At 41.4% G+C, this 25948-nt stretch overlaps 1 protein-coding gene across 2 annotated transcripts in view; it reads right to left on the bottom strand.

Moving 5' to 3' along the window:
- SLC25A48 (solute carrier family 25 member 48) overlaps nucleotides 1-25948 on the bottom strand; it is a 90922-nt gene that overhangs the window by 7595 nt on the left and 57379 nt on the right. Inside the window, exons 6-7 of one of the 2 annotated variants that reach the window (XR_012691403.1) lie at nucleotides 23849-23982; nucleotides 8144-8262 (exon numbers count right to left, since the gene is read on the bottom strand). Coding sequence is in view for 1 of the 2 variants with exons in the window: in XM_075209862.1 (XP_075065963.1) it covers nucleotides 23849-23982 (134 nt within the window). In the remaining variant the exon portion in view is untranslated. The remainder of the gene's footprint in view (nucleotides 1-8143; nucleotides 8263-23848; nucleotides 23983-25948) is intronic. The other variant, XM_075209862.1, reaches the window with a different exon arrangement.

The following is a 25948-nucleotide window of genomic DNA, read 5'->3' as shown; positions in this document are numbered from 1 at the left end:
AGAAAGGCACTGTGTGATGAAGGGGGGAGCAGCATGGCACAAAGTGATGAAGGGTGGTGCAGCATAGCACAGTGTGATGAACAGGGGCGAGGTGAAGGGGGGAAAAAGCAGCATGGATGGGCAGTGTGATCATAAGGGGGCACAGCATGGTGATGATGAAGGGGCACAGTTATGTGTATGATGGCACAGGGGGCTTGTGGTAGTGTAGTGTGTGTGAGGTACATAGTGGCTAATTAATTGGTAATATTTTGTTTGTGGGGTGATGGTGGGGCAATTTAATAGTGGGGACTATTAATTTAAGATGGGGTGGTTTGGGGGCTATTGAATGTGGATGTGCGGTTGGGCAGAATTAGCTCTCTTTATTAAATGTGACTATGAATTATTTAATGGCAGTGATGGTTGGGGGAAATAGGTAAATTTATGAAATGTAAATACTAATAATTTATTGCTGGGGCTGCTTGGAGGGAGGGAAATAGGTTTATTTATTAAATGGGAATATTATTATTTAATGTTGGGGCTGGAGGAAGGCCTAATTATTATTTGTGGGTGCTATTTATTTAACGCCTGGTCTGGTTAGAATTTTCACCTGTTAGACATACCCCAATGATGCACAGCCACGCCCCCAACTGTATGACCACTTCCACTTTTGCCATGCTCAACTATAAGTGGGGCCCCATGAAGTTGCTGTACTGGGGCCCTGAATCCCTCTTGGCAGCCCTGAGTATACAACACAATGTTCATCCTGGTGACTGGCATGTAAGTCAGAAATTCAAGAAAGAGCCCTACTGGTGACTAGTAGCAGAAAGCAGAATCCAACTTTATTGACCTGGAATATATCGATCATATTTACTCTGGCACAAATGTTTTTAATTTATATAAGGAACTCATATCACGTATGAATTGTTGTTTATTCTGTGCTATTGTTAATGTTACCCAAGGGAATAGATGAAACATGGAGTGAACCTATCAAAAGGAAATGTATGCTGTTCTGATAATAACTCTATAATGTTAACATACCAAAATATGCTAAACATATATATACTATTTCAATGCAAAAGCGCTGTAGAGGAAAACAATTTTAATATATCTCTATATTAACAATATTGACAAGGAGAACATATATAGTTGTGCTAGTTGTGTGTGTGTGTAATATATATATATATATATATATACACACACATACATACATACATACATACATACATACATAAACTGTCAGTTGAAAATGTGTTGCTTTAAGATTTGATTCGACTTACATACTAGCAATATGAGGCTTGGAGTAATGTAAACTATAGACCTGGGGAAACAAGATTCACTGGAGATTCATTGTCTATCTTATTAGCAACGCACAGAGATCACACGAGCTGCCATATATATTATCCGCTCAGCAGCCAGTCTAGCAAAACAAGCTAACTTTCACAAGATTATGATATCGTTCACAGGATTCAGCACCATGCATGCTGTATATAGAGATACTTTATTTCAGGAGAACATCATTTCCATTTCTAAGAATTGGTCAAACATGGATTTGAATTTGACAGAGTGTAAAGGAGATATTGCTCTGGGAAAAAACAAACCCGTCTCTGTATATGAAATGGTGTTAAAACAGATACATCTGTCCTGTCTAGTGTGTGCACAATGTGGCAAAATGTAAATTACAGTGTACGTTTATATTAAATATTTTAGTTATGTAGATAAAGACCACACATGTATACATTAGAGATGCTCACTGACCCCCGTGTTTTGGTTTTGTGTTTGGTTTTGGATCTGGATTACCGTAGTGTTTTGGTTTTGGTTTTGCCAAACCGTCATTGCGTGTTTTGGTTTTGGTTTTGGTTTTGTTTGGTTTTGTTTTGCTATTTTGTTGAAAAATCAATGTTTCGGGGAATAAACTAAACAAATTTAGTGTTCCCCCTGTTTCTTGGATAAGTAAGGTAATTCTAAAGCTAATAAATTAGGAAGAAAACAGTTTAATCCCTGGTAGGCCATCCTTAATTCTGCACACAAACCTGATTGTCTTCCTCTCCATCTTAGCCTATTGGCAATGCAGCCATCGTCTTTGGGTGTATATTACACCCTACACTTATAGTTAAATATCTAAATAAATGGACAAAGGCAGCTTCTGTCTCTATAGCCACCCCCCCTCCACTTGTAGTTGAATAGAAAAAAGCAGCCTGCATAGACTGAACAATACAAAAGACAAATGGACCAAGGTAGTTTGGTGGCTGTCTATGACCCCCCCCCCCCCACCCTCCACTTGTAGTTGAATAGAAAAAAAGCAGCCTGCATAGACTGAACAATATAAAAAATAAATGGACCAAGGTAGTTTGGTGGCTGTCTATGAGCCCCCCCCCCCCCCCGCCCTCCACTTGTAGTTGAATAGAAAAAAAGTAGCCTGCATAGACTGTAGAATTAGAATATAAAAAGAAATGGACAAAGGCAGTTTGGTATCTGTCTGCATCAGCCCCCTCCCATCCACTTGTAGTAAAATAGAAAAGAAGCAGCCTGCATAGACTGTAGAATTAGAATATAAAAAGAAATGGACAAAGGCAGTTTGGTATCTGTCTGCATCAGCCCCCCCCCCCCCTTCCCTCCCCATCCACTTGTAGTAAAATAGAAAAGAAGCAGCCTGCATAGACTGTAGAATTAGAATATAAAAAGAAATGGACAAAGGCAGTTTGGTATCTGTCTGCATCAGACTTCCTCTCCACTAGGAGTAAAATAGAAAACTATTCAGCCATTATATAATCTAGAATATAAATAGAAATTGAGAAAGGCAATTTGGTATCTGTCTGCATCATAATCATCAACATCATCATTAGCGCCCTCGTCACCTACACAAATCTCACCCTCATCCTCTTCTAATTTCAAAGTGGCATCCTCAATTTGTGTATCACCGGCTACACTCGGGCTGTTCAGGCACACATCAGCAGAACTGCTGAAAGGGCCCTTCTTTATGGGTACATTATCAGAATGCTCACGATTAGACATACCACTGGTGGATGGACTCTCCACAGGGATTGTTGTCATTTCTGATTCAGAGCATACATTATCCTCTAATGCCTTACTGTTTTCTTGCAGCACAGCTTTCCCGCGTAACAGTAGTTGGCACCACTTTTAGGCTGCAAATTACTTGGTCTTGCTTGGTCACGATGAGTGACCATACAAGAAGAAGGCTCGGTAACATTTTTGGATCTGCCACTAATAGAGAAAGGCGGAGGCCTCATTCTTTCTTTGCCACTGCGTGTGTAGAATGGCATGTTGGGAATTTTTTTTTTATCGGCAGATAACTTTTCCTCAGTTACACTTCTTTTTCGCTTCGACACGGTAAATTTATTTTTGGTGTGTGTTTTTTTCCCAGATTTAAAAAGACTATGTACTTTTACATCGCCTTTCCCAGATGACGTACTGGGAACACTACCATCGGGACTGGTGACAGAACCTGGTTGCTGATTCTGCTCATATGTGGACTGCTTTGAATCCATTTTAATGAGCCCAAATCACTTGTTGTGCAAAATATTGTATTAGATAGATATTGCTGACAAAGATGATTTTTTTTGACAGCCAGAACAATTTAGTGTAAAACACTGCAGAATATGAGACACCTCAAAAGCACTTGGAGTGCCCACAAAAGAAAAAAAAAACCTCCTCTATCGTCCTCTATTACTGCTCTAATAATTGCAAATGGTATTAATATTGTAATTGTAGAGATTAGTATAGAAACAGTTATGTGAATACTAATTGCTCTGTCCCTGCGCTAAATAGCCTGTGACCTAACCCTGCTCTCTTCCTCTGTCAAATGGCGATGGATTGCTGTGGAGGCTGGTATTTATGCTTTTCAAATCTCGCGAGAACCGAGCTCCGAAATACGAATACGTCACTATGACGTTTTGCCTCGATTTCGATTCCGAATGGGCGGGAAATGGTACTCGGATAGGCAATATTCAGAGGGATTCGGATCTCGGGGAACCGAGTCCGCCCATCTCTAGTATACATACATGTAGAATATATATTACAGTTATAGGATTTCTTAGCCTTAAACCTATTATCCACAAAGTTTTGAAAGTCAGAAAGGGAAAATGGTAAAAAAAAAATTGCTGGTGTTCTGTGATAATGACACACATAGATCTGTTAAGCAAGCGTCTCCACCTACATTCACTGTGAGGAGCACTGCTAAACACTTTAATGAGTAGAGGAATACCAGGGGCATATTAGATTATCCTAAGAGTGTAGGAGAATTATGAAAGCTGTGAGAAAAGTGATAGGGATGAATACTGAAGGTCATACGGGACATGTTGATTTAGAAGTATAGAGAGACAATTGATAACTGTCAGTTAAAAAAGTGTCTACATACAGGTAAACAAAGAAAAGTATATATTTTAAAACGGTGCACTCATCTGGACGATATGTGAATAATTTTACGGTTGAAAAAGAGTAACACAAACATTCCACAAAATACAAAAGAATTCTAAAAAGTAATTTCTTTATAATTCAAATATAAAATCACTTTACCAGTGAAACTGTTTTAAAACGTATACATGCTAAGTAGTGTGTTAAAAAGAAACACATTAGGAGCCAGATTTAGTTATTATTAATAATTCCCCTTATTTGGTTATTAATTGTATTTTTATTCCATACATATCTCCTTAGTCCTTGTTTTTATTGAGCAGATTATTACATTTATAAAGCTCAATATAGATATTATACGTTTCAGTATGATTGGAGAAAGATAACAAAACAAATTAAGACATTTGCAGACTACCTAAACCTGACATACTATTGATTAAATCTTTTCAGTATACTGATCAGCAGTGGTAATCAATTTAACCCCCTTTATTCTAACAATGGTATTTATTAAGTAAATTATTCCAACTGCACAAACCCATCAATGTCTATATTGAGCTTCATAAATGTAATAATGTGCTAAAAAAAAAAAAAACAAGAACTAAGCGGATATGTATGGAATAAATATACAATTAATAACCAAATAAGGGGAATTATTATAATAATTAAATCTGTTATAGAATCTCTCACCTCTTATATCTCATTGTATGTTGGCTTTCTTTTGAGGAAATATGTAACTAGTTTAAAGTCATATTTAAAAGACACAACCAATGTATTACAATTGCTTGAAGATTTGAAATGGAGCACAGATTATTTGTGGGTCACGATTGATGAGCAACATCTCTAAACATAAAAAAGGCATTGAGGCCTGCAGACATGTACTGAGTTCGGACCTTACCCTTACTGAAAAACAAAGGGTATTTATTTGTGATCTTATACATTTTGGGCCTGATTCATTAAGGAACTTGAGTATATTTTCTTAACCTAAGTTTTCTGGAAAAAACCATGTTGCAATGCAAGGGGTGCAAATGTGTTTATTATTTTGCACATAAGTTAAATACTGGCTATTTGTTCATGTAGCACACAAATATCAACTTTAAATTTCAATGTACAAATAAGCTATCAAGTATTTGTGTGCTACATGAAAAAACAGCCAGTATTTAACTTATGTGCAAAATAATAAACTAATTTGCACCCCTTGCATTGTAACACGGTTTCATAAAAACAATGTATACCAATGGTTATCTTCATTACAAGAGCGGTCATGCTAAAAAATTGAAAACCAATATCCCCTCTTCCCAGTTTCACAGAATATTAAGGAATTGTAGTGAATATGCACAATGCAAGGAACAACTATCCACATATGTTGACCGATTCATAAAAAGGGGAAATCCAGAAAATTTCATAACTGGAGCTATAAGTAAGGTTGCTGGTATCAGGAGTACCCAATTGCTTACATATACAAAAAGAGAGCAGAAAAAGGAGGAAATTTAATTTATTGCACAATACAGTAGTGGGGATAATAGAATCAGATCAAGTTTCACTAAACATTGAGATATCTTGAAAAAAGACCGGGTATTAACACATATTTTGCCTAATAAACCAGTTTATCTTTAGGAAAAAAATTGCAATCTGAAAGACATGTTGGTGCGAGTATGTTAAGGGAAGAAAAGATTATTAGCAAAACATTTTTAGCTCTAAAAGGGTTTATTAAGTGCAATCATTGCAACATTTGCAAGTTTACAAACCCAACAAAGAAAACATTCCTTTATTTGTGGGTTTTAATACTATCACTATGGTTTTTATCATATGTTATTTATGATGACCATTAAGTCATTGTTATAATTCTGCTTATATGTATTATATTATATTTTATATGATTCCATTATTTTATACAAGTTTTTAAATGAGTTATTTATCCCTACAATTTTATATCTAATATTGTAGGGACGCATTTGTTTACATTGTTTATATTCTTTACACTATGATTAGAGAAGCAATATGTTTACTTATTGCACTACTATATTTACTTGTATATCTCTATAGACTTACCATTGGAATATATCAATGATATTGCTATTTAATTGAAAATATTCGCATGATATTGCACCGTATGGTGCGCATGCACAATCGGCAATAATAACATAGTTTAAGATACAGGCGCAAAATGGTGGTGCAAAATGTCGTTGAAATTTCGAGTGTGCAGGCGCAAGATGGCGCCATGCACTATATTAGTTTCCTTTAATACAAACGGAGGTCTTATTTTATCACCTGATGAAGTCTGTTTTTACCAGACGAAACGCATTGATACTCATATAACTATATTTATCTGGCATCTTTGATGTTTCCTGGAATGCTCCCTAGTACAGCAAGTATGGTTGTAATCAAGCAAGGAGTTTGTTATTTCAAGAACATCACAGATAAGCCTTTTGTATTTTTAATATTGTGAGTGCATCTATTGTAAGTTTTATTCTGATTAAATTTGTTTTGAAAATACTACACCATATGGTTCCTACATGTTTTTCCATCTGAGGTATTTTACTCTACCACGGAGTGCAGCAGCATCCAGTACCCATAGAGATAAGCGTATAGTCATCTATATCTGTTACGCCTATACACTGTTGGTGGGGAGTGGTGTGCACTTCTATATAGTAAATACGGTACTACACTATTCTGGCTTATTTCTTACTTCTTTATTCCAATTACACATTGAGGCATCTTCTCGCCACAGACGGGGGATCCTGACACTTCAACAGATGTGCCTGAATTATTTCTGTATCTGGTACTCATATAATATTATCATCTAGCATCTAACTTTTCTGGAAATGCTCAAGAAACCTACTACACTATTATGTACCCTATTCCATTCTTCCTCTAAAGGTGAATACTATTAATGTAATATCCGAGCAGGATGACAGAAAAGAGGTCTATTTACTAAATGTGATTGCTATTAATTAAATTTGGGGGATGGTTGCAGGTAGGAAGGTTTATTTATTAATTGTGGGTTCTACTGATTTAATGTTGGTGCTGATTTGGAACTGGAAGGTTTAGAGGGTTCACTCATTGCTAGACTTTTTATATGTCATGTACCTATCATTTTTTCAAAGAGGGACACAACATTCCAGGATCCAGACAAGTAGCAACTGAGTTTAAAACACCAACAGCAAGTAGTGAAAGCTGCCAGGACAGGTAGGAGAGAGGACAGTCTACCAATTGTCCAGAATCTGGTGGAGCAGTCACTATCTTGGCTGACTGTGCCGCTCAGCCAGGACTTTGTCGAGACTGCAGGGACAGTTGGGAGTTATGTGATGTTATGTCTGTCTTCATGCTGCTCTACTCGTGAAACGAGCTGCGTGCACCTAACAATAGTGCTTTACCAGTGCATTTCAAGAGAGTGGGAAGGGGTTGCAGAGCACTGGCAAAAATTCTAGCCACAACCTACGCACACTGTGCCAGATGTAAAGAAGAATAACTCAGGTGAGGTAAACCTAGAGTGACTGATCATTCTCCTTCAGCGGTGCTCCACCACATTGTGGTGGCACAACTCTTTCAAGGGCCCCTACCATTACATTTCCCAATGTGCCCTTTTATCACCAGTCCAACGTTGATAAGAAGTGTTGTGCTTTGAGAATTCAAGCAGGAATTCTAAACATAACATCAAATGATAACTGTATTACAATAAACAATTCATTCGACTGAAAAAGTCACAGCTTGAATTTACAACAAGTATACTAATTCACTAATGCACTATGGATTGCTGCTGAAAGCCAAATAGTTGTTTAGCAAGTGAATTTCTCACCTGCTCTTTTGATCACCTATTGTTGGTTTTTATTGTTTTAACTTGGTAGCGTAGATTATAAAGATGCCATTTCATGTGAACAGTGTATATTATTATTAATGTTGTGGAAAATAAATCTCCTGTGAACAGAAAATGTGAATGACCCCATAATCTCAGAAATGCAATTTATTCTTCAAACCAAGGAAGTGTCATGTCAAGTCATTGTTCAATAATATCACTACTTAAGATTGAAATGGAATAAAACCCCATCTTCTAGATAAACACATGACCTGTAAATAGTTTATGAATTATATGATGTAGAAAATTGGATGAAGGCGATAATGGCAGATAGACAGATTTGCTAACTAATGCATTCCATCACTATCTTGTTATTTCTCTGTACAAGTGGGTGCAGCCCTATCAACTGTTTTCTCTCCTCTAATGACTACTGTCCCGTGTTCCCTCACCTTGCCTCTTCAATACAAACATTTTAATTGCTTATTTATATTGTATGAGAGACTCAGCTTCTATAATAAAATATGTAGGAAGTCAAAGGCAAGAAGCGCCATGCTGTCTGCATTGCCGCTGTCTCTATCTGTAGGGAGATCTGAGCTACATGTAAGTATGGTCAGACTGACCCACAGGGAGCCGGGGAATTCCCTGGTGGGCCCTGACACTTGCTGGCTCCGTTCTCTTCGTTGCTGGGGTGGAGCAAGGAACTACAAAAAAAAAAAAAGATAAAACAACATACTTGATCGCAGCGCCGGCGTCCTTCCTCCCTCCTCCCTGCTCCATTCACACTGAATGTCGGGCATCAAATCATAACGTCATGCCCGACATTCAGTGAGGAGTGGCCCAGAGAGGAGCCAGCAAGCAAGAAGACAGAAGACAAGAAGAGAAGAGAAGAAATAAGCCAATAGGAAGGTGAGTAAAGGAACGGAGACATGGGGAGGAAAGCAGCATGGCACAGAGTGATGAAGGGAGGAGGGAAGCAGAATAGCACAGAGTAATGAATGGGAGGGCAGGATGGCACAGAATGATGAAGTGGGGAAGCAGGATGACACAGAGTGGTGAAGGGAGAGGAGCAGAATGGCACAGAGTGATGAAGGGGGGAGCAGCATGGCACAGACTGACGAAGGGAGGGCAGAATGGCACAGAGTGATGAAGGGAGGGCAGAATGGCACAGAGTGATGAAGGGTGGAGGAAGCAGGATGGCACAGATTGATGAAGGGGGGAAGTAGGGTGACACAGAGTGATGAAGGGGTGAAGCAGGATGGCACAGAGTGATGAACGGGGGGAAGCAGGATGTCACAGAGTGATGAATGAGGGAAGTAAGATGGCACAGAGTGATGAAGGGGGGTAAGCAGAATGGTACAGGGTGATGAAAGGGGGGAGCAGGATGGCACAGAGCGATGAAGGGGGGAGCAAGATGGCACAGAGTGATAATGGGAGGAAGAAGGATGGCACAGAGTGATGAAGGGGGGGGCAGGACAGCACAGTGTGGTGAAGGGGGGAGCAAAAGCAGCATGGCACAGTGTGATGAAGGGGGCAGGAGAAGGGGGGAGCAAAAGCAGCAAGACATAGTGTGATGAAGGGGGGGCAGGTGAGGGGGGAGCAAAAGCAGCATGGAGGGCTCAATGTGAACATAAGGGGGCACAGTATGGTGATAGAGGGACAGCGTAATGTGTGTGTGTGATAGCACAGGAGGCTTGTGGCAATGTAGTGTGTGTGTGTGTGTGTGTGTGTGTGTGTGTGTGTGTGTGATGGCACAGGGGGCTTGTGGCAATGTAGTGTGTATGTGTGTGTCTGAGGTAGGTGGTGGCTAATTAATGTGTGCTATTTTGTTTGTGGGGCAATTTAATTTTATAGTGGGGACTATTAATTTAAGATGAGGTGGTTTGGGGGCTATTACTTTTATGTGGGGCTGAGTTTGGGGAGCATGAGGTCTATTTATTAAATGTGAATATGAATTATTTAATGGCAGTGACGGCTGCAGGAAATAGGTATATTTATTATACGTAAATGCTATTAATTTATTGCTGGGGTTGTTTGAAGGGAGGGAAATAGGTTTATTTATTAAATAGGAATACTATTACTTTAATGTATGGGTTGGTTGGAGGGATATAGATCTATTTATTAAATGGAAATACAATTATTTTAATGTTGGGGCTGGAGGAAGGCCTAAGTCTTATTCGTGGGTCCTAATGATTTAATGCCGGGGCTGGTTGGAATTTTCTAAATGTAACCATCTTTTTTTCCAAATAGGGTCCCCAACATTGCAGGATCCAGACAAGCCTTAACTATAGAAACCAGCAGCCACAGGTGGTGAAAGTGACAAGAACAGGTAGGAGAGAGCAGGATAGTCTCTCAAATGTTCTGATTCTAGTGGCACAATCCCAATTTTTGGTGACTTTTTTTTATCATCTGGGGAAAGTGGAAAGGTTTGGCCAGGGGTTATGTTTTATCTTATCAGAAGTGCCATGGTCACCCAAGTTGCGTGATAAAAGGAATCCAGAGGTGTGTTCGTTTTTGGGAAAGACTGACCTAAGAGTTGGTGCTCTGGTCAGAGAACTCTTGCCATCAGTACTCCATTGGATTTGCATGCTGTTGCGACTTATACCAATCATCTACTTTGAGGACTGTATCTTTAACACTTAAATACATTTCATTGGATTTATACCTTGTCTCGGTCTGAGTGAAATAAAGATCCCCATATACCGCACAAAGTTTTTAAATTTATGGATCAGAAATGTCATTTTTGCATATGGAAACCATAAGAGATGCGTTCTGGATTACTCTGATCTGCCCAGCTGCTCCCATTACAAGGAGCAAAATGTAGCAACCTTGGCGGTGTGACATTTTCACACGCTGTGCCATGTGACTATTGTTATAAACGGGTACAATTGTGCAAAAATAGCAACATAAGGTCACAAAATAACATTTGTGCTATAGATCTGCATTTTTTTAGCTTCGTAAATTTAACTTACTGTCTTTATTCTGTGACATCTCCAGCCTATGAGCTGTTTTTAAAGCAAAACACAATGGGTGAAACATTAATACACAAAGGTACCATAAGTCAATGCCTAGTGAATTACTAGATAAATCAGTAACAGACAAAACAGCCTTTTGGTATTATATGTTTATACTAGCAACAAGGTTGGTCTTCTGAGCTCATAAGAGAAAAGTTATCCTATCCTATGTATTAGTGATGTTTGAAAGTAAGGTGACATTTTAACCAGAAGAGAACCTGATAATGAAACATAGAATGCTCAAACTAAAAGACAATAATTCCCAAAACAATTCATATTATCAAATTGTCAGTCTTATGTTAAATATACTTAAAGAGGATAAAACAAGGGTGTATTTAGCCACTATATAAGTGACAAAAAGTATATATTCTGCATTAAAGAGAAACGGAAGACTATGTTCCTGATAATTGGGTTACCTTGACTCCTACATGGCAGCACAAATTACTGAGTTAATTAACCCATTACTGTGTACTACCATGGAGTAGTCTAGTATACCTGATGATCAGGAACATAGGGCCTGATTCATTAAGGATCTTAAATGCAATTTCAGTCTCCTGGACAAAACCATGTTACATTGCAAGGGGTGCAAATGAGTGTTCTGTTTTGCACATAAGTTAAATACTGACTGTTTTGTCATGTAACACACAAATATCAACTTTAAATTTCAGTGTACATATAAGCTATCAAGTATTTCTGTGCTATATGAAAAAACAGTCAGTATTTAACTTATGTGCAAAACAGAATACTCATTTGCACCCCTTTCATTGTAACATGGTTTTGTCCAGGAGACTGAAATAAGGATCCTCTGGATTTAAGATCCTTAATGAATCAGGCCCATAACCTTTAATTTCCTTTTCGCCCTCCATGGCAGCACACATTAATGGTTGACACCCATGCAGTAACTTTTACTTAGGGTGGGTCACCTTCAACAGATCAGGGGCGGACCCAGACATTTGTCCTACCCGGGGCGATTTTAGGGGGGGCGATTTAGGCCACGCCCCCTTTCTGTGTTCTAAGGCTGCCGGCGGCTGCACAGTATGTGCTGGTCCGTTCAGCAGTGAAAGTGTGCTGTCCCGCTGCTCTGATTGTGTTTAAAACACAATCAGAGCAGCCGGGCAGCATACTGTCACTGCTGAACGGTCCTGCACAGTGTGCAGCTGTCGGCAGCAAGCCCCTGCTAGGGGGGGCGATCGCCCAGATCGCCCCCCCCCCCGGATCCGCCACTGCAACAGATTAAGATTTACCAAAAAGGATTGTAAACCTTTATTCTTTCGTCTATGTTTTGTTTTGTGTTTTTGATTCTTAGATTACGGCACTGATTACCTTTAACCCAAACTATTGTTTGAAGAATGTGGCCATCGGTCTTGTGGAATGTGCCTTAATACCCTCTTGACAGAAAGTTGTTAAGTCTTAGAGGCCTCTTGTATACATGACCTGTTCCATCTTGCAATGGAAGCCTTTGGGGCTGCTTCTCCCTTCTTTTTCCCTTCAACCAACACAAGCAAATGTTTTGTTTGTCTTATTTATTTCATTCTGTGAAGGTAGATTCTTATATCTCTCACTAGGTCAATATTGTAGAACGTTCTCTCATTCTCTCTTTTTGGGTTATTGAGCATAAAGAAAGGAATACTATTTATTGATTTACCGAATATTGCAAGACAACCTTCGGTAAGAATACCAGATTGGTTCCAAGTACAATTTTGCCCTTGAATATAAGGGTGTGCACCGGGCACTTTTAGTGTTTTGGGTTTTGGGTTTTGGGTTTTGGGTTCTAATTAGCTTGAGGTTTTGGGTTCTGATTTGTTTTGCCAAAACACCTGACGAAAGGTTTTGGTTGTGATTTCGGGTTTTGGGTTCTGATTTATATTTAAAAAAGCATAAAAATCACTAAAATCCAGTTTTTTGGTTTTTTTCCACTCCTACGCTATTATTAACCTCAATAACATTCAATAACAATCATTTCCACTAATTTCCAGTCTATTCTGAACACCTCACACCTCACAATATTGTTTTTAGTCCAAAACGTTGCACCGAGGTAGCTTTCTGGACTGCGTAGTGGAGTGGGCCCGGTACCCAATTTGGTACCGGGGCCACAATACCTACTCCAACCATGGTACAGAGCATTCATCATTGAGATCCCATCAAGTATGTAAAAGACAGACAGGGTCCAAGTGTTATTTGTTGACTTTGTGAACAAAAAAACTGTCCCTGTTGCAAATCTTCGTGCAATGAAGAGTAACCTTTTTCATTTAAAGGCTCAAGCTTTCAAGTGTAGTGTTTATAAGTTATATTATACTTTTAGTTTAATTTGTTTAATTTGTTTTTATTTTGTTTTACTTTGTGCTCATGGCAAACGACTGTTGAACGGTCACATAATGCCAAAAAAAGAGTTGCAAGATGGAATTGTCCGTGGGCCCTCCCACCCACCCTGATGTTGTTGAAATAGGACATGCGCACTTTAACAAACCAATCATTTCAGCGACAGGGCCTACTAAACAACTGTGGCTGAAATGATTGGTTTGTTTGGGCCCCCACACCAAAAAAGCTATTCATCTCTCCCTGTACAAACTAAACAGGCTCTACTGAGGCAAGATGTCGTCCTCATCCTCATCCTCTGATTCCTCTCCCCTTCAGTGTGTACTTCCTCATCTTCACACACTATCAATTCGTCCCCGCTGGACTCCACAACCACAGGTCCCTCTGTAGTATCCGGAGGCCAGTGCTGTACTTCATTGAGGAATTGATAATTCATTTTTATGAACATCATTTTTTCAACGTTCTGCGGAAGCAACCTCCTTCGCCGCTCAATGACCAGGTTCACCGCTGCACTAAAAACTCTTTCCGAGTACACACTGGAGGGGGGACAACTCAGGTAAAATAGAGCCAGTTTGTACAGGGGCTTCCAAACTGCCTTTTTTTCCTGCCAGTAACAATATGGACTGTCTGACATGTCTATTTGGATGGTGTCAGAAAAATAATCCTCCCCCATTTTTTCTATTGTGACAGCATCCAATGCAGCGACAGTAGACATGTCTGCAATGGTTGGCAGGTCCTTCAGTCCGGACCAGATGTTGTCTGCATCCCCGCTAGCGGGTCTTTAAGGAAAACTGAGTTTTTTCCTCGCTGCCACAGGTGTGGAAGAATATGAAGGTGGAGCTATTGGCATGTCACGGTCCTCTTCAGAGGACAATTTCCTGGCCAGCAGGTCTTTGCACCTCTGTAGACTTGTGTCCGCCGGAAACAGAGACACAACATATGCTTTAAACCGAGGATCGAGCACGGTGGCCAGAATGTATTCCTCTGACTTTAAAAGAGTGACCACCCTCGGATCCTAGCAAAGCGTACGAAGGGCTTCATCCACAAGAGCTACATGCTTGGTGGAATTGCAATGGTTTACCAGCTCCTCCCTCACTTTCTCCAGCTGCTTCTGCAACAGCCTGATCAGGGGAATGACCTGACTCAAGCTGGCAGTGTCGGAACTGACTTCTCGTGTGGCAAGTTCAATTGCCTGCAGAACCTTGCACAACACGGAAATCAGTCTCCACTGCGCTTGACTCAGGCGCATCCCCACTCCTTTTCCTAAGTCGTAGGTGGCTGTGTAGGCTTGAATGGCCTTTTGCTGCTCCTCCATCCTCTGCAGCATATAGAGGGAGGAGTTCCAGCGCGTCACAACCTCTTATTTGAGGTGATGGCAGGGCAGGTTCAGACTTTTTTGATGTTGCTCGAGTCTGCGGTAGGCACTGGCAGAATGCCGAAAGTGTCCAGCAATTTTGCGGGCCACTGCAAGCATCTCCTGCACACCCCTGTCACTCTTGAGGTAATGCTGCACCACCAAATTAACGGTGTGGGCAAAACATGGGACATTCTGGAAATTGCCCATATGTAATGCCCGCACAATGTTACTGACGTTGTCTGACACCACAAATCCCCTGAGTCTAAGTGGGGTAAGCCACTCCGAGATTATTTTCCTCAGTTTTTCTAAGAGGTTGTCAGCATTGTGTCTCTTACTAAAACCTGTGATACACAATGTTGCCTGCCTTGGCACGAGCAGCCGTTGTGGAGATGCTGCTACTGATGCAGCTGCTGCTGTGGAAGGCGATGCATCTACCCAGTGGGCTGTCACAGTCATATAGTCCTTTGTTTGCCCTGAACCACTTGTCCACATGTCCGTGGTTAAGTGGACAGTGGGTACAACCGCATTTTTCAGAGCACTGAGGACACTTGTTCTTACTTCTCTGTACATCTTTGGTATCGCCTGCCTAGTGAAGTGGAATATCGACGGGATTTGGTACCGGGGACACAATACCTCCATCAACCGTCTAAATCCCACTCCACTGATGGCAGACACCGGACGCACATCTAACACCAACATTGCTGTTATTGATGCAGTTATCCGCTTTGCCATAGGATGACTAGTGTCGTACTTGGTGCTCATGGCAAATGACTGTTGGAAGGTCAATTGTTTGGTGAAAGACGTAGCGGTCTTACGACTTCCCCTCTGGGAAGATGACCGACTACCAGCAGCAACAGTAGCAGTAGTAGGCGTATCGCTGCAGGATTCCTCAGATAAATCCCATATTGAAGAGGACTCTGTCTGGCTGGTGACATGGCCTGCAGGGCTAAATCTGATGGAGATCATGGAGGAAGTTGACGAGGAGGGTGTTGGTGGTATGTATCCAACAGGACCAAGGGATTTAGGTGTCCCTGGACTGCTGACGGTCCTAGCCACAGGTCCTGAACTAAACACTGAATTATGACGGTTCTTCAGGTGACGTATAAGTGAGGATGTCCCTAGGTGGCCAAGATCCTTACCCCTGCTTATTTGAGCTTTACATAAGCTACATATGGCCGTACATTTGTTGTCCGGATTCGGATAAAAATAACTCCAGACAGAAGAGGTGGATTTTTTGGTCTTCTGACCAGGCATGATGATGGGCTTTTTCATCCCATGGGCAACAACTGTTTCCCCCCCTGGTGGCTCATTTATGATAACCACATCAGCATCCTCCTCGTCAAGTTCCTCCTCAGCGCCAGCTACATCAATATCCTCCTCCCGATGTACAACATTCACACCTTCATTAGCCAAATTTGTAACTGGACTGTGGGTGATCCTTCCAGCATATGCAGAGGGCGTGCTGCAAATGGTGGAAGGAGCCACCTCTTCCCGTACAGAGATGGGAAGGTCAGGCTTCGCAACCACCAACACCCTTGGACTCGCCTTGGGGATTTGTGATGTTATCTGTTTAGAAGGCAGAGTTGTTTGCTGTGTTATAGATGACAGATTAAGTCTCTTAAATTTTTTAGAGGGGGGGGGAGGAGGAGGAGGGCTTAGATCCTTGGGTGAAGCTGAACCACTAGTCCTGAACACGGGCCAGGGCCTAAGCCGTTCCTTGCCACTACGTGTCGTAAATGGCATATTGGCAAGTTTTCGTTTCTCCTCAGATGTTTTCAATTTTCTTTTTTTGGTAATTTTAGTCAACTTTGGGTTTTTGGATTTTACATGCCCTGTACTAGGAGATTGGGCATCGGCCTTGGCAGACGACGTTGATGGCATTTCATCATCTATGTCATGACTAGTGGCAGCAGCTTCAGCATTAGGAGGAGGAAGTGGGTGTTGATCTTTCCCTACTTTATCCTCCAAATTTTTGTACTCCATTATATGCAGCACAAGAGAGCGTACCCCTAAACCACACACACTCGGCAAAGCCTTTACAAATTATCTGCGGCACAGGAGAGTACCACTGGACTGGAGTTATACAGCAGTACCTAGTATTTTTAAAATATTTTTTATATATATTTTTACAATTATTTTTGGATAATTTTTTTATAAGTTTTTAATTTTTTTTTTAATTTTTTTTTTTACATTTTTTTTTAAATTTTTTTTTTATAATTTTTGTATAATTTTTAATTTATTTTTTAGCAGAACAGAGCACAGGACACAGGCAGCACCACTGGACTCAGCAGGACAGAGCACTGGACAAAGCACCACTGGACTCAGCAGGACAGAGCACAGGACACAGGCTGCACCACTGGACTCAGCAGGACAGAGCACTGGACAAAGCACCACTGGACTCAGCAGGACAGAGCACAGGACACAGGCTGCACCACTGGACTCAGCAGGACAGAGCACAGGACACAGCAGCACCACTGGACTCAGCAGGACAGAGCACAGGACAAAGCACAAAAGTACCACTAATATTAAAACAAGGACAGGAGCTCCCTAACTGCAACCTCTCTCACGAGTGATCGCAGCCAGAATGAAGATGGCGGCCGCTAGCGCTGAATTTATGACATCCGAGTCTCGCGAGATCCGACGCGAGACTTGGATGTCATAGCCTCGGTTTGGCTCCGTTTGGCGCCCGGAAGTTCCCGAACAGTGCTCGGATCCCGTCGGATCCGCACTGTTCGGGTGGGCTCGGATTTCGGAAATCCGAGCCCACTCATCTCTACTTGAATATGTTCAAGAATGGTTCCTCCGCACATAACGCTTGCAATTCCAATACTCTTCTACCTGATGTGATTGCCACTAAGAATTGTAGCATTCATGTAAGAAGTCTCAAATGTATCTCTCTAAGGCAGGGGTGGGCAAACCTGTCCTCAAGGGCCATATCCAGTTCATGTTTTTAGGATTTCTGTCTGTAGAAACAGGTGGGATAATTACTGACCCAGCCAAATAGATTAACTCAGCTGTACATGATTAAAGAAATCCTAAAAACATGAACTGGATATGGCCCTTGAGGACAGGTTTGCCCACCCCTGCTCTAAGGGGTTCAAACAGTGTTCCCATTAAGCTATTTGTTTCTCCTACCTCCTTGTTGATTGATATGTCACTGTTTGATATTTTTGTTTGTTTATAGACACATGAAGATAAGCATTCCTACTATCTACTGAAGTAAGATAACAACTTTCCTCCATGGTTTTCAAGATTGATCAGTGATTCCATATTGAATTTCTTCGTACATACAGCATGTGCTGATGGAGAAGTCTCAAATCTAAAATTAAGCTGAATCCTTTGAAATTCTTTTCCACTATGAAAATATGAACTTTGAGTACCTTGCATATAACTTCCTGAATAGAAGTATATTGAAACTTTCCTTCATTGCCAACATCTCTTTCCATTTCCTTGATCCAGGGGATTTGTAAAAATAAACTTTTGGTGGTTGCTTTATGAACTCCAGTTTGTATCCACTATTGACTATCTATAATACCCATTCGTCCTTTGTGGTATTTTCCAAAGTTCCGATATATTTTCTTAGTCTGCCTCCTACTTGGTGTCATTGTGAAAAAGGTTTGAAAACCACTGAAAGTCTTTATTATTTTGCTGTTAAAAATTTTGTTTAGAGGTGCCGGTCTGGTACCTCATTCCATATGTCTTTCCTGGTCTGTAGAGAATCACCTCTCTAAATTCTTGTAAATTTCCTCTAGCTGATTTTGTACTTGTAACACCCCCCTAGTGGTGTTTTAGTTAAACCTTTACCTCAGTGAATAGAGGAGGGGTCACCTAGAGGGTAAGATAGAAGTTTCTGAAAAGTTACATAAACTGGTTACCATGGTGATAACCCAGCCCAGCCTGTGAGACTAAGTGAGAGGAAGGAGGGGCTGTCATTAAGGGGGGTTAGGAACTGAGAAGGGAGACACAAGAGGAGAGTTGTAGCTGGGGACCTGGGGTGGAAGCTCCCAGGCTCCCCCAGCATTGCCTGGAAGTCTGAGCATGGTGACTGAGCCAGGGCAAGGAATGTGTGCCCTGGATGAGGGGGAGAACTCCATGCCACTATAGAGAACCCAAGAGAGAGGGGGACACTTTGCATGGAAGAGGCCCTGGAGTGAGGGCTGCTACAAGAGGCCTGGTAGCTGTAGTGTCAGATCCTGAGGCTGAGAGTACACAGAGTGACGTGTCAGAGCACAGGAGACATCATCCCCGCAGAGGAGGGGTGAGCTGCAGTTGAGAGGTACACAGAGTGTGTCAGAGCTGCATGGAGGAGAGGCTGCCTGCCTATTAGCATCCATGCATGTGCCCCTGCAGAAAGGGTATCTGCAGTGAGTATGGAGTGTAAGAGAGACCAATGATTTATGTTACATAACATCTGGATAACATTAAGAACTGTGCAGGAGGAGTAATGAGATATATTTGCAACCATATTCGTATTGCTCATTAAGAACTATGCTGGAGAGAGTAAGGAGCTGTACATATATTTCTTTATTGCTGCAACCATTATGATTATCGTGCTGGAGGAAGAGTGTAAATAAAGAGTTGAGTTTGTTATAGAGATGGTCTGGCGCCCAAATTATTGTGACTTCTATTACACTGCACCAAAGTGACATTACCTGTGTCCCACTAACTACAAAGAAACACCTGCATGTGCAGGGACCCCCTGATCATTTACACCCATGCCCATCAGCTAGCCAGGGCTTGAGAAGGAGGTGCACTGTGTACCCTTTGCACCCCACACTACACACAGTGACAGGGGGTTACATAATGGCGCCCAACGTGGGGCTCGAGCACAACAGATGGAGAAAGTGCTTGCAGGACACAGGAACTGAGAGCAGTGTGCCCAGCGGAGAAACACCCTTGGGACACCATGTCTGACCGTCTCTAGGTGCCCAACAGAGACCAAGGGTAATGAGGAGGTAAAGCAAGTTGTTTGCTGAGTAGTTCTGTCCAGGACAGTATATGGAGCAGCAGTGTGCTTGTTGCTGAGACTTGTAGTGCCACTTATCCCAGCTGAGTGGGAAGCAAAAGAAGAAAAGGTTCAACATGTGAGGTGCAATTACAATGCAGTCTGTATATTGCCTTTCCTGAGGATTTGGGGAAGCAAAGAGAGGCAGGCTGTGCAAGTGACGTCTGTATATTGCCCTTCCGGAGGATTAGGGGGAGCAAAGAAAGGCAGATCGTCCACGTTGGAGAGAAAGGGGGGGAAGACAACCCCGCTGGTCAAATGCCACCCCTGCATATATTGCTGAGATGTATTTGTTGGGAGGGGCCCACGAGAGCCACCTGTCTCTTTTTGACCCAGGAGGGGGGAGACATGGGCAGGCATGGGCAGGTGCTACATTGCTTTGGCATAAAGCCATATTTAAATGTACATTGAAAGAAAACAGGACACCTGTGACTCACATGTTTACATCCATTGGGGGTGTTGTGGGGTATGCAATGTGAAATGTGTTTTATATTGATACTGCCATTGTATTGCTATGTATGTATTCACTTTACACTGTGATTTTTCATGCAATAGTGATGTAGAAAAGTTTACATGTGTGTGGTCATATGTGAGTTAGGTGTGAGTGAGATTAGCTAGGCAGCCCCATTAGGTGTAGTTTAGGGTGCCCAGCTAATCGGGGGAGAATGTAACACCCCCCCTAGTGGTGTTTTAGTTAAACCTTTACCTCAGTGAATAGAGGAGGGGTCACCTAGAGGGTAAGATAGAAGTTTCTGAAAAGTTACATAAACTGGTTACCATGGTGATAACCCAGCCCAGCCTGTGAGACTAAGTGAGAGGAAGGAGGGGCTGTCATTAAGGGGGGTTAGGAACTGAGAAGGGAGACACAAGAGGAGAGTTGTAGCTGGGGACCTGGGGTGGAAGCTCCCAGGCTCCCCCAGCATTGCCTGGAAGTCTGAGCATGGTGACTGAGCCAGGGCAAGGAATGTGTGCACTGGATGAGGGGGAGAACTCCATGCCACTATAGAGAACCCAAGAGAGAGGGGGACACTTTGCATGGAAGAGGCCCTGGAGTGAGGGCTGCTACAAGAGGCCTGGTAGCTGTAGTGTCAGATCCTGAGGCTGAGAGTACACAGAGTGACGTGTCAGAGCACAGGAGACATCATCCCCGCAGAGGAGGGGTGAGCTGCAGTTGAGAGGTACACAGAGTGTGTCAGAGCTGCATGGAGGAGAGGCTGCCTGCCTATTAGCATCCATGCATGTGCCCCTGCAGAAAGGGTATCTGCAGTGAGTATGGAGTGTAAGAGAGACCAATGATTTATGTTACATAACATCTGGATAACATTAAGAACTGTGCAGGAGGAGTAATGAGATATATTTGCAACCATATTCGTATTGCTCATTAAGAACTGTGCTGGAGAGAGTAAGGAGCTGTACATATATTTCTTTATTGCTGCAACCATTATGATTATCGTGCTGGAGGAAGAGTGTAAATAAAGAGTTGAGTTTGTTATAGAGATGGTCTGGCGCCCAAATTATTGTGACTTCTATTACACTGCACCAAAGTGACATTACCTGTGTCCCACTAACTACAAAGAAACACCTGCATGTGCAGGGACCCCCTGATCATTTACACCCATGCCCATCAGCTAGCCAGGGCTTGAGAAGGAGGTGCACTGTGTACCCTTTGCACCCCACACTACACACAGTGACAGGGGGTTACATACTGTACTTCCTCTGACCAGCCTATTGTGGAGCCAAGTTGATTTTCCTCCAGACATTTTCTATATTGGCACATGCAATGTTTGTCTGAATGCATACTCTCCTTCAAAGGGGAACAACACTAGCTTATTCTTTCACTATGTCTCTGCCATTCATGGATGTAGTCGTAATACGCTCCACATTACTACTGCTGAAGTTATGCATCTTATAGAAAATCTAATTTCATCCTTTGTGATGTCACTCAGTTTTGAAATAGAAGTCCCTGCTTGGTATAGCTCAGTCAGTTATAAGTAGGAGCTGTATATTAAAAACATGCATATTGTGGTAGAGAAAACAACTTACCTTGTGTGTTTAACAGAGTTGGCTCTGGGTGTGGCTGTGTGAGGCATTGCAGACAAGCAAAACAGAGCAACTGTTCGGATCACCTTTAGTCAGGGAAAGTGGGAGGTGCCAGATTCAGGGGAGAAAGAATTAGGTTTGACACATGTCAATCAGACTAGAGCTGGGGAGGAGCTTAGAGTTTTAAAGGCCTGTGTATCCTATGGACAAGTTATCAATGTTGGTTGATCTAATAGAGAGGTGAACTGTGTTAGACAATGCTGAAGATGCCAAGGGAGAATTTGACTTTTGTTTGAATATTATTGGCATCCTGATAACTAAACAGAAGGCTGTATAGCACATATACACAATTTTATATTGTGCTGTGACACACAGTTTATTTTAACCAAAATGTTATATGAAAATAATGTTAAAATCAACATCACAAAAATTTATCTACAAACCTTTCTTAATTGAGGTATGATCTCAATACTGTACAACATGCTTTTACATCTGTTTCACACCGTAAGCATGAATTGGAATTGGATTTAGGCCCATCCTGTAAGATGCTTGGCAAATCAGAGAGAGTACTTCCCACACATCAATATCGATATTGATCAAATAAACTGCATATAAAGTGTATTACCCTTGGTATTGCATGCCTGATAAGTTAAATAAAACGTTCCCTGCAGCTGACTCGAGTTATTGTATGGGTTGCGGCCAAAGAGGAACCTTCTTCCACATTCGGTGGACCTATATCATCATCATCATTTATTTATATAGCGCCACTGATTCCGCAGCGCTGCACAGAGAACTCATTCACATCAGTCCCTGCCCCATTGGAGCTTACAGTCTAAATTCCCTAACATACACACAGACATAGAGAGAGAGAGACAAGGGTCAATTTTTATTTTTTTTATAGCAGCCAATTAACCTACCAGTATGTTTTTAGAGTGTGGGAGGAAACCGGAGCACCCGGAGGAAACCCACGCAAACACAGAGAGAACATACAAACTCCACACAGATAAGGCCATGGTCGGGAATGGAACTCATGACCCCAGCGCTGTGAGGCAGAAGTGCTAACCACTTCACCACCGTGCTGACCTATATGAAATTATAATTAAAAATATAGTAACATTTCCAAATTACTAGGCAGTTCCATTAAATGTTGCAAACTTTTAACATCAAATAATCAAAACCGCCATGACTAGCAACTAATACCTGCTACTCTATTCCCCTAAAAGGAATATAATCAATATATTTATACAATATTTTTTTTTATTTTTTTTTTAAATACTACTTTATTTACAATGAAGTAGTAATTTAAAACAATTAAAATTATTTCTTTGGAAAACCCCTGCTTGGAGGCATTTGTTCTAGTGCCATGGATTAACCCAGGGTTTCCCAAACCCAGTCCTCAGGGCTCCCCAACAGTGCAGGTTTTCCACATCTCCTTGCTGGAGCACAGGTGTATTCATTACTGACTGACACATTGTAACAGATCCACAGGTGCTCCTAATTATGTCACATGTGATCTGGAAAACCTGCACTGTTGGGGAGCCCTGAGGACTGGGTTTGGAAAACCCTGGTTTAAACAATTAAATATATTTTTTTCTTTTCTTTGCAAAACCTGTGAGAAGAATAGCTTACCTGCTAGTTTTATATTAAACAGCATTAATTTCTCTTATAAACATGGAAGACCAATTGCTAGTATTACTGAATACAACCTTGAAGCTATGTGATCTATTACTGATTATGGGAATTATGTGATAACCTGAAATAAGAGATTTTAACACCAGCTATAATTTTATATGTTTATCCATTGTGTTTCATTCTTACACTTTTTAGCTTGAAAAAAGAGCAAATAGGTTAAAACATTACAACAGAGTGCATAAAGTGGCTTTATTTCAGTGATACGCTATACAAAGATTTTCACATTAGTCAATGGAGTAAATTTTTTGGGTGAGCAACTGATTTCAAACCTGTAATATTGTCTTTACCTGAATTCCTTCATTACAGTAACTTTGTGAAATGCAATCTGTAACTCCCTTGTATTTCCTCTTACAAAGACTGTCTGCTTGAAGACGACTTTTTACTACATCCATTGGGGTAGCAGTGCCCCAGGAAACAGCTCCTTAAAGTAAAAAAGAGGAAAGAAATCGAGAGAAAACCTAAAAGTCTGATTTCATTAAGCAAATACAAATGTACATTAGTTACGTTTTAATAACAGAAAAAAGAACTTGATTTCCTAACAAGTGAACTAATATTGCATCCAGTGACACTTGGAGGTCATAATTAACATTTATCTGCAATTTCTTGCATTTCCAAATAATATTTATCCATAGCTTTATCTATATGTGATGCTGTGCTTACCTTCCTGGAATACTTCACTTCCAAAATGAAGGATTTACTATCCTGCAGTTTAGAGAGTCAAAACTGAAACCACTTGCAATGTGTGTCAGTTTGCAAACCCATAAACCACAATCAATTTAGGTCAAACCGCCTGATGAAATCATCTGTGCTTACCCTACATTGTTTAAGAGCCCAGTGTACTCAGCATCAGTCCTCTAGGAGAAACGGTTGTGTCCCCACACCTAGAGAGGACTAGCCCAATGTTGAAAAGCACTGGGACTCTCCTGGAACTCCCTGGGCCCCTCCCAGGCATGGACTGTCACTGCATGCTGGCACTTGTAATGCTACAATTGCATGCACTACATTTTCACATTATAACTAGGGGTGTGCACCGGGCACTTTTAGTGTTTTGGGTTTTGGGTTTTGGGTTCTGATTAGCTTGAGGTTTTGGGTTCTGATTTGTTTTGCCAAAACACCCGACGAAAGGTTTTGGTTCTGATTTCGGGGTTTGGGTTCTGTTTTTTTTTTAAAAAAAAGCATAAAAAGTGTTAAAATCCATTATTTAGGGTTTTTTCACTCCTACACTATTATTAACCTCAATAACATTCATTTCCACTAATTTCCAGTCTATTCTGAACACCTCACACCTCACAATATTGTTTTTAGGCCAAAAGGTTGCACCGAGGTAGCTGGACAGCTTAACTCTCTTAAATTTGCTAGAGGGGGGGGAGGAGGAGGGCTAAGATCGGTGTGTGAAGCTGAACCACTAGTCATGAACACGGGCCAGGGTCTAAGCCGTTCCTTGCCACTCCGTGTTGTAAATGGCATATTGGCAAGTTTACGTTTCTCCTCAGATGATTTTAAGTTTCTTTTTTTGCTGTTTTTTGAGAACTTGGGCTTTTTGGATTTTACATGCCCTGTACTAGGAGATTGGGCATCGTGCTTGCCAGACGACGTTGATGGCATTTCATCGTCTATGTCATGACTAGTGGCAGCAGCTTCAGCATTAGGAGGAAGTGGGTCTTGATCTTTCCCTACTTATCCCCCAAATTTTTGTACTCCATTATATGCAGCACAAGAGAGCGTACCCCTAAACACCACACACTTTGGGACTGCAGAAACAGTGAACGTAGTAATATAGATAGCAGTACCTATTTTTTGGGACTGCAGAAACAGTGAACGTAGTTTGACTTTGAAATAGCAGAACCTATTTTTTGGCACAGTAGCAACAGTGAAAGTAGTTGGACTTCGAAATAGCAGTACCTATTTTTTGGTACCTATTCATATATTGCAGTCAAAATTTTTATAGCTTTCTTTTTTAAATTTTTAAAATTTTTTTTAATTCTTTTGGTATTATTTTTTTAATTATTTTTTCAAAATTTTAAAATAACTATGGACTTAGCAGGACAGAACACAGGACACAGCACCACTGGACTCAGCAGGACAGAGCACTGGACAAAGCACCACTGGACTCAGCAGGACACAGCACAGGACACAGCACCACAGGACTGAGCAGGACACAACACAGGACACAGCACTACTGAACTCAGCAGGACAGAGCACAGGATACAGCACCACTGGACTCAGCAGGACACAGCACAGGACACAGCACCACAGGACTGAGCAGGACACAGCACAGGACACAGCACTACTGGACTCAGCAGGACACAGCACAGGACACAGCACCACAGGACTGAGCAGGACACAGCACAGGACACAGCACTACTGAACTCAGCAGGACAGAGCAC

The sequence above is a fragment of the Mixophyes fleayi genome, chromosome 4 (genome assembly GCF_038048845.1).
Source record: "Mixophyes fleayi isolate aMixFle1 chromosome 4, aMixFle1.hap1, whole genome shotgun sequence".
In the NCBI taxonomy this organism is placed as follows: domain Eukaryota; kingdom Metazoa; phylum Chordata; class Amphibia; order Anura; family Limnodynastidae; genus Mixophyes; species Mixophyes fleayi.
Note: the sequence above shows the minus strand (reverse complement) of the source record. Positions and strands in the feature narration are given on the sequence as shown.